This window comes from Primulina eburnea, chromosome 12, assembly GCF_022965805.1.
Source record: "Primulina eburnea isolate SZY01 chromosome 12, ASM2296580v1, whole genome shotgun sequence".
Taxonomy (NCBI): domain Eukaryota; kingdom Viridiplantae; phylum Streptophyta; class Magnoliopsida; order Lamiales; family Gesneriaceae; genus Primulina; species Primulina eburnea.
This window is the reverse complement of record NC_133112.1, coordinates 33,826,316-33,836,850: the sequence shown is the minus strand read 5'-3', so window position 1 is coordinate 33,836,850 and position 10,535 is coordinate 33,826,316. Positions and strand designations below refer to the sequence as shown.

General features: G+C 35.2%; 1 protein-coding gene across 1 annotated transcript; it reads left to right on the top strand.

Moving 5' to 3' along the window:
- Positions 1 to 5,634: 5,634 nt before the first annotated feature.
- On the top strand, positions 5,635 to 7,581 carry LOC140808281 (gibberellin 20 oxidase 1-D). Its single transcript, XM_073165354.1, has 3 exons — positions 5,635 to 6,272; positions 6,356 to 6,677; positions 6,787 to 7,581. Exons 1-3 carry the CDS (start codon positions 5,722 to 5,724, stop codon positions 7,075 to 7,077), a joined length of 1,164 nt encoding a protein of 387 aa, XP_073021455.1. The 5' UTR covers positions 5,635 to 5,721; the 3' UTR covers positions 7,078 to 7,581.
- The last annotated feature ends 2,954 nt before the right edge of the window (positions 7,582 to 10,535 follow it).

The following is a 10,535-nucleotide window of genomic DNA, read 5'->3' as shown; positions in this document are numbered from 1 at the left end:
TTATATAAAACGAGTCTTGTCATACTGAACGATGAATCCAATGTCAGTCTGCCGCAACCGTTCAACTTGTGGTTGTCGGCATCCTCTAGGTTCGATTTTCACGGTTCTCTTGTCTTTATTAAACCTATCACCTCTGTAGTCAGAAAATTTATGCATCTCTTCATTCCTAGCATATTGCTGGTTGCTTTTCTTGGGGCCCTATTCCTCTTGTGGCATTTCCACAATCAAATTTGTCCAATAATACAACCCGACCACCAAATGTGGGAAAGGTGGTCTACAACTTGGAGAAGCACGATGAGCCCTTCACAATGAAAAATATTCCTTTTGTGGTGAAATGGATTGAAGTTATTTCAATAGATATTTTCTTTAGGCTACGGTAATTTTAAAGCTAGGCACGAACTTAGTGACCTCTCCCAAAAGTTACATGCCATAGGAATGATATACATCGAAGTAGAAGTGATTTACAGTTGCTTCTACCTGTCGATATAAGGCTAAAACATCGTATAAATTTGTGTATAAAGTGTTTCATATATTTGATGAGCTCTACGCTTGTTCGTGTCCATGGTGCAACTTTTGAATTCACAAAGTGCAATGGAAGAGAGTACTGTTGAGGTACTGGAGAATTAGTTTCTTTATATCTGTCATTCAATCTCTTTAGTGAATGAAAAATACTTTAGTTTATTACCTCTTGTTTTGCTTTTGCTTAATCTAATCCGACCAGGTTTGATACCTTTGTTCCATAGAACCAACCCATGTCCTTTGTCAAACATAAAACCGAATAAGTTCACGTGTCCCGGAAACCTTTCTATTTTTATATGCTAACATACACATCCCTTAAAAGAGGAAAACACCAAAGAAATCCATGCACAGAATCAATAAAAGATTGTCTTTGCTCCCCCAGTTGTAATAATATCCAAGTTCTTCACCAGACCCACCAAATAAATAATGGTTTTACAATGAGGAAAAACTAGATCAATCATTTTAGTGGATGAAGAAGGGGATGAAACTGTATTTGTCCCTAACTGGAGGCAGCAGCAGCAGTGCTTTAATACATGATCTATGTTTAAGTATTGTTATTTTTTAAGTGTAAAGATCCAACTCTGATTAGTCTGTCAGTTTCATGGGATTTGTTCTCGTGTAGCACTCATTTGCCCCACCCTTTTGTCTGCAAGAAATGGTGCCATTCCACCACCATGTTAGTTGTTTCCACCTGTGGACCTCCTTTTCTTCCCCACCTCTTCTTGTTTTTTAAACACAGGATTTTTGACATTTGAATTATGATCCTGATTTCGTGGTTATAATCTGATTTTCTTGAAAAGGGAAGGATTTGTCACCTGTTGGATGATGACTGGCTGGGGAATCATTATCGATTCAAACACATGATAATGTGTGATCTAAAGTCTTGATTCAGATTTAAACTTGGTTCGAGACATCTGAGCAAAGGCACATTTTGTATCAAGGAAAAAACAATTTTGTCATCTATTTGGTCTAAAATCTATCCTGACCTTGGAATTCGTCACTTTTTGCTTGAATGCAGGTGTATTATCAATTATGTATCATGTCAGTAATCTCACGATATTTTTTATAAAGTTATTGCAATAAAAAACATTTAACTAATTAAAATCAAAATCCAATCTTGATCATGTGATAGTTCCAAAATTTATTTTATTTTTTCTCCATCTGCATTACTATTTATATTTGTGTTGAAAGAGTAGGTCTGAGACGGTCTCATTAATCTTTATTTATGAGATGGGTCAACGTTTCCGATATTCACAATAAAAAGTAGAGTGAGTCTCATGTGAAACCGTCTCGCGGATCTTAATCTGTGAGATGGGTCAACTCTACCTATATTCACAATAAAAAGTAAAACTTTTTCATTGATGACCCAAATAAGAGATCCGTCTCACGAATACGACCCGTGAGACCGTCACACACAAGTTTTTGTCTAAAAAATATTATTATCAGCATGAAAAGTAATATTTTTTCATGGATGACTTAAATAAGAGATCTGTCTTATAAAATACGATCCGTGAGATCGTTTCACACAAATTTTTATCGTGTTAAAGAAATCAAATAACCAAGTGGTTAAATGATTAGATCCAGAGAGTTTGTGGAATCCATGGAGAGACCAGTAAAGATAATTCAACGTGGCAAGCATGGGTGCTAACTTTATATGATTTGAGCAGATATGTTTTAATATATTGTTTTTTTCCATTTTCCTTGGTATATCTACATTATTTTATCGATGTGAGCGTTTTAACGATTTATCTTCTCTATTAATAATCCAAATTAAATTATGAAAATCTATAACCATTAAAACAATAAGAAAATAAATATTAACAAAACAAAACAAATAAATATAAATATTATGAAAAAATTATATACAAAATGATAGTAAATTAACAGTACGTGGATGATTGTAACTAACAAAGTCATTTGGATTCATGATAAAAAGGAAAGTTTGGAAAAGTGATAAAATTTTAAAAGTTCTTGTCCAATTTGGATCAAGATTGAATTTTACCATTACGTAAATGCAAAAACTTGTGTGAGACAGTCTCACGGGTCGGATTTTGTGAGACGGATCTCTTATTTGGGTCATCCATGAAAAAATATTACTTTTTATGCTAAGAATACTACTTTTTATTGTGAATATCGGTAAGGTTGACCGGTCTCACAGATAAAGATTCGTGAGACCGTCTCACAAAGACATATTCTTGAGCAAATGAGTCAATTGATTTATCTTGTGTTCAATTATAGCTATGAGCTTGAAAGTCGCCTTATGTATTGATCTAAACAAGGGTTTAGGTTCATCAATTGGTTGAAATGTGATACCATCAAATAAAATGATTGATTTTACATTCATCACAGTCCCGACTTCGTGCTCGATCTACGATGTATTAACACTCTGACGAAAAATGTAAAACAAATTAATTTACTATATTATTATCGAATTTTGACGAGTTAAATAACTAAAAATCTATATAGGTCAATTTATAGGACCTCCCACCCTAGAACTAGAGGACGAACTCCTAGGTAGCTAATGTATGTCGTTTATTTGAATGTAGAAAACCGACTATACTCTAATTTTAAACGAAAGTTGGGGAAAAAGAGAGAAGATTGGGAGAATATTGGACAAAAGATATACTAGTGTCGAGGCACAGTCCCTCGGGGCAAGTAGTTCCGAAATGCGAGTCCCCCTTGTTTAAATCATCATAGTTGCATGTAAACAAATGATGAAATCGAGCTAAGATCAGTGTGTAAAAGTTTGTGTTTCGTAGAAGAATTGTCGGATATTCAATTTTTATTTATATAGATTTATATGTAAAGAATTATGCGTTATGGTTTTCTATTAAGTTAAGCTCAAAACAAAGTGATTAATTAAGGTTACGGGTTATTGTGCTTTAATGTATCTAATAGGTTGTGAGTCTTTAGTGCGTAGAGACATAAGTGTAATTTCTGTTTTATGATGGACTAAAACAGAAATATCAGAAAATAATGATAACTTTATATATATATATGTGTCATGTTCCCCAGATCACGCTACATCACGTTCCCTATTCACTTCCTCATTAAGAAAATAGTTTAGAAGAGAAAACTAAAAGATTCTCTCATGGAAAGAGCATGTAGATCTTGAAGATCAAGATACGTTCTAACGAATTCAGAATTATGTCTTCAGGTACGCTTCTGCTTAAGTGTTCCCTCAAATTTTTAATGATTTAGTATGATGGAGTCTCCGATTTAAGGGTCAGCTCTGGACGGAATCCCTAATCTCCAGGGACATAGATCTCATCCCATCAATGCACCATAGCGGAAACCCGTCCTGAGCAATCCTCTATTCCAAACTACAAGCAACATTATAACTAGATATTACATGAAGATGCATATGATAAAGAGATATAAATCGTATCAATCTTATTCGATATCATGTTGACGAAAACTAAATCTCTGGACTAAGAATGTAAGTGTTCCAAATCTATACTGTTCTTAATCAATAAGGATGCAATCGTCATGTGGCCATACCCAAGAAAATCTGAACCCGATATATATATTTATCCACACGTGAACCCATTGCAAAATCCCAAAAACTAATGCTCCCCACTCCTCCATCCCTTGGGGATAGAGACAAAAACCCCTCGGGAATTGATGAATATAGGGCAAGTTCTAGACTTGAATAAGCCATATCTAGACAGATTGTGGCGTTTTTTGGACACTACAAACACATATATTAATTGTTTTCAAGTTCCATTTTATTTATTGCAATTTTATCCACGACAAGATTGATAACAATATTGTTCGTGTACCACTATATCATGGTGGTACTTCGAATTCTCCTTGCTCGTGTCAAATTTTTGTTTTTAAAAAATATATATATGTATTATATAATATAGGATTGGACAAATTAATAATGGTACACATAGTTGTAGCATTGAAGGGCAAGAGGTTGGGGAACAAAGATGGCCAACTGAAAAGACTATCATCATGTGGAAAAAATAAAGAAGAAGAAAAACTCCAAACAACCCTAGTTGGTCATCTTCACTACCAAATTAAAAGTCAACTGTAAAAGTTTCAAAACTTTCTTGATGTTTGAAATTTGTGTGTGGATAGATGACCATTTGATCATTATGCAAGTTAGTTTGTTCATGTTGGCATGTGATGGGGGGTAAAGTCGTCTTTTTCTTCGATTTTACGCTTTCGATTCATCTTCTGTAAGAGGAATGATCGCCTTTTCGATTAAAAAAAAATCTTCGAATTTTCATGCATGAAATTTTCTACTTAGAAAATACTTCATCTTCGAATTTAAAGATTCATTTTGAGTAGTGGAAACTTATTCCTGATAGGAAAATAATTGTAGAATCTTGCAAAAGTAAAAACCTACTTTAAAAAAATGCTAGCAACTTTATAAGAACACTTGTCAAAATTTGATCACAGTTCAACAAACTGTTTTTTTTTTTTAAAAAAAAAAAAAAGAATTCAACCTCTTTTAATGAATTCTAACTGACATGACATCAAATACGTCAATGATATTCAATCTAATGCCAGCAATGTCTACCTTCATATTAACACTACTGGCAGGAAAACCCGAAATCGCAAAAAAATCCAACTTATCGTGCCTAAACCAAATTTCGATTAATTAGATGATCAAAATTAAAAGTTAATAGGTATATGTTTCCCTTCTTATACTCGATTATATGATAAATGAAGCTGCTAGCAGAAAATGTTTACAGCATAGAACATCGATGCCTTCGGCTAGTAGTACTATTGTAATTATTTTAAGGATATCTGGAGGATAAATAATGACACAAGGACTAAACTGTAATTACTGGGATTTTTGTTTTGATGTAATAAAATAAGATTTCTCTATCCCTCAAAAGGAAGGCTGTTAACTGTTCCAAAACACCGAGAGAAACGCCAAAAGCCATTGGGAACAGCTTATCTGTCAACAATACAAACAACAAAAACAAGAGGGACCGTATTTGAGATTCATCCAACCAGAAGGACCTAATCTGAAATACGATCCTCCAAGGGCCCTATATGCAAATACCTAGTTTTTGTTGTTTGTGTTGGGGACACTGGGAGGGAGACTATAAAGATTCCAAGTCTTGTACACCTATGTTTCCTTAGAACGGCCTTGACTTTTCCTTTATCACACCCCTTAAACTTTTATTTTCATCCCCTCCCCTTCGTCCCTTATAAATTCCGCTGCGTTTTGGTTGCGATTCAATGACGATTAATTGCATGATCAAGAAAGAGCCCTCCATGCCTCCTCCACTTGTGGAGAAGCAGAGAGATGAGTCTGTCATCTTCGACGCTTCGTTTCTAAAACACCAGTCTGAGATACCATCACAATTCACATGGCCAGACCACGAGAAGCCTACGGCTAATCCCCCGGAGCTCAATGTGCCACTGATCGACCTTGCGGGGTTCCTCTCGGGCGACCCTATCGCCTCGACTAAAGCGTCGGAGCTCGTGGGAGAGGCGTGTCGAAAGCATGGTTTCTTTCTAGTGGTGAATCATGGAGTGAAACCGGGGCTTATCTCGGATGCTCATCGTTACATGGACCATTTCTTCGAGCAACCACTTCGTGAGAAGCAGAAGGCTCAGAGGAAACTCGGCGAGCATTGCGGCTACGCGAGTAGCTTTACCGGGCGGTTTTCGTCCAAGTTACCATGGAAGGAAACGCTCTCTTTTCACTATTCTACGCACGAGGACTCATCACACATTGTGGAGCAATACTTCCTAAACACATTGGGCCATGATTTTGAACATTTAGGGTATGTAAAGATTTACATTGTTCAGTTGGTTTTTTTTTCTTTTTGTCGAAATTCTCAAAACGTTGAATGAATTACAATTACAGGAAAGTGTACCAAGACTACTGTAGTTCCATGAACGAACTTTCTCTAGGGATCATGGAACTCTTGGGGATGAGCCTCGGGGTGAGCCGTAGCCACTTCAAAGAATTTTTCGAGGAAAACGAATCTATAATGAGATTAAACTACTACCCACCGTGCCAAAGGCCCGAGCAGACCTTAGGCACGGGCCCGCATTGTGATCCGACCTCACTAACTATTCTTCACCAAGACAAAGTAAATGGACTCCAAGTGTTCGTGGACGACGAATGGAGATCCATTACTCCCAATTTCAATGCCTTTGTTGTCAACATAGGCGACACTTTCATGGTAAGATAAGATAAGATCAAGAACCAATCTTAACATTATAAATCATAAAAATACATGTTTAATATAGTTTATTAATTCTAAAAATTTGTGGGTTTTTTTCTTGGAGTAGGCACTTTCAAATGGGAGGTACAAAAGTTGCTTGCACAGGGCAGTGGTGAACAGCAAGTGTCCTAGGAAATCTCTTGCTTTTTTCCTTTGTCCTAAAAAGGATAAGGTGGTGAGCCCACCACCTGAATTGGTGGACTCCAATAACCCTAGAATATATCCGGATTTCAGGTGGCCGACCTTGCTCGAGTTCACACAGAAACATTACAGAGCTGACATGGATACCCTTAAGAGTTTCTCTACTTGGATCCTCAAACAACAACAACAACAACAAAATACAGCTGAAATTTCTTGATTAATTCAATAATCCCATATGATTTCTCACTCGCTCGCTCGAATACCAAGCCGGTGATTCTTTAAAAAAGAGAAACGATAAAACGGTACATATCGTCGAACATCGTGGTTGACCTATGAGAGTTATAAGCTGATACATCATGTGTTAGTGCACTCTTTAAGGTCAACCACACTATAGCTACGTACCCTAAAATATTTCATTTGGCCTTTCCATTTTCTTTTTCGAAAAGTATCACCGGCGTTACTCCGATCGATCCTCTTACGAGATACAGTCGGGACTAGTAAAGGGATGCAGAAAAAAATTTCAATGGCCGAATTGAAATAGAAGGAATTTGTGAATAAATGAATAAAGTTATGTAGTGAATGAGGGCAATTTTGTAATTTCAATTCGATCGTTTTATAGAATCATTGTCAATATTTTGAAATACTAATGGTCTCTCTCTCACTCTCTTTTCCTAGCTAGCTATAATGGTGTCCAATGTGAAGACCCAATAGAAAGGAACACACTTGCATTTGTCCTTTCATTTCAAGTGTGCACGTTCACATTATTTCCTCAAACAGAAAATAGTTGGTTTCCATTTTATTTCATGCACTACACAAGTGCATAGGGTCACTCTTGCAACCCACCACTCTTGGCAAACATGAATTTGTTAATGAAGTAAATGTAACTAATCGTGAGACCGTCTCACAAGTCAATTTTATGATACAGATTTCCGACCCAACGCAACTCATGAATAAATATTAATTTTTGTGGCAAAATTATTATTTTCATAGTAAATATGGATCAGATCGATCTGTCTCACGAATATAAATCAGTGAGAATGTCTAACAAGAGACCTACTCACTTATTTAAACGATCTTATGTTCTAGCTAGCTAGATGACCAGTGTAATTAATGTGTACTCATACTCTATGTAATAAATAAATTTCATTAAGAACGAGTGTATATATATATGACATAAAATAGAATGCAAATAACATCGCGTAGATTATCATTTTCGTCGTGAACAATATGATCATGAGGTGACAAAGTTCAATTTCACAATGGAACAGAGTGTCGTTCGTCTTCAAAAGATGTTAAGCCATAATTTATTGAGATTTAGGATTTACCCTTACATCTAGTCAAGGGCATTAATTTGTATGGGCAAGATTTAGTATTTTTTCATTAATTATGCTTTAGAGGTTTATTAATCTAATAAATAATATTAAAAGTGAACACAATCTTAATTTGTCGTCATACGTTGGATGAGTCAAAGTTTCCCTTAAATAAAGTAAAGAAAGGTCTTCAGCATGTATTAAGAGTATGTCTCTTATGACACGGTTTCACGAATCTTTATCTGTGAGTAGGGATGTAAACAAACAAACCGTTCGCGAGCTATTCGGAGCTCGGCTCGATAAAAAGCTTGTTTGAGTTCGTTTGTTAATCATATCAAACCAAGCTCAAGCTCGATTTTGAGCTCGACAACTTAATCAAACCAAGCTCAAGCCTAAGCGTATTCGGCTCGTGAGCTCGCAAACATGTTCGTTGATAGGATCGCGAGCTCGAATTCGGCTCGTTTAGATGGCTCATAAGCTCGAGCTTGACTCATTTGTTGAGTTGACAAATAAAAATATTAGTACTAATAAAAGTTAAACTTTTATGTCTAATATAAAATTAGTTCATAGATATATTTAATTTTAACAAGCTCGAATCAAGCTCAAATTCGAGCTCAATTGTATGTTTTACGAGCTCGAAAACGAGCCGAGCTCAAGTCAGGCTTGTTAAATATGATAAACGAGCTATTAATAAACCAAGTTCGAGCCCGACTTGATTAACATGATAAACGAGCTTTTAACGAGTCGAACTCGAGTTTTTCACAAGCTTAGTAATTTCAAGACAAGTCGAATTCTAGCCTGATGATAAAAGCTCGAATAAAGCTCGAGCTCTATCAATCTTAAACGAGCCAAACTCAAGCCAGATGATAAAAGCTCGAATCAAGCTCGAGCTCTAGCTTGAGCTTGAATTAATTTTAAACGAGCCAAACTCAAGCTTGATACTGTTCGGCTTGGTTTAGATCATTTACATCCCTATCTGTGAGAAGGATCAACCCTACCAATATTCAAAATAAAAAATAATACTTTTAGCATAAAAAATAATATTTTTTCATGGATGACCCAAATAAGAGATCCGTCTCAAAAAATACGACCCATGAGATCGTTTCACACAAGTTTTTGCCATATATTAAATAATTCAAATAAATTTGATTTGGTATAAGACAAAGGACCATTTACATTAGTATCTTCAACAAAAAAATTATCAGGTTGCTGTAATTAGTAGAAATCCGATAACAATATAAGTTAATATGAAAAATTACAAAACTTATCCTATAAATTAAACTATTTATAGTTTTCTTCGTTTAAGGAGTCAAATTTTATCCTAATTCAGTAAGTTGATATGTAGGCAATGTTTGATATAATGTAAACAATATCCAACATCATATTTGCTCTCGTAAAAATTAAGATTGCAAGTCAAACAAAAAAACTTGAAATGAAATCAAATTTTGACTAATTAAAGTGTTATGATCGAAATAACAAAAAATGTGGTATAGATAGGGCATGCACGAATAGACCATTTTTGATAAATTCTTTTATTGAAAGAAAATTATAGACCATAAGTTGATGCTAAGTTGTTAAACTTCGAATCTATTTGATATAAATTGAATTTTAAGATTTTTATGAAATTGTCTGCGGAATTTAATTAGTTAAAGTTTTACACTTATAAAGAAATATACAAAGGCAATATAAGTGCTTAAAATAAGTACAGTAAAGTAGATGGTCGTGATTTTTTTTTATGGAAAGTCGAAGTTTGAAAACTTCTGAGTCTCATTTACTTCAGAAATTTAGGAAGATATCATAGTACACGTTCAGATCACACTCAAGAAATAGAAAGTGAACGAAAAACTCAAATCGCAGTATTGCAAAACTGAATAAAGAATACAAAAAAATATGTTTATATAACTAGGTTAAACACAAAAAAGTAAAATGATTAATATATCATTGAGAGCTGACAATAATATATTCTAACATCCCCCTCAAACTCACGATGCTACATCTAAAATCATGGAGAGTTTGTCAGACAAAAAACGGAAGCGCGAAGCGGAATGTGCCTTGATAAACATATCAGCTCTCTGCAGAGAAGAAGGAACGAAAGGTAACATGATTGTGCCAAGCTGGAGATGATAACGAGTGACGTGACAATCGATCTCAATGTGCTTTGTCCTCTCATGAAAGACCGAATTGCCCGCAATCTGAATTGCACTCTGATTATCACAATATAATGGAGTAGGATGACGAAGAAGGATACCGAAATCCGACCGCAAGCAACCAACGTAACCGAACAATCTCGCAAGTGGTTGAAGCCATAGCACGATACTCGGCTTCGATAGAAGATCTTCTTTTGCATTGAACTTTATATATATTA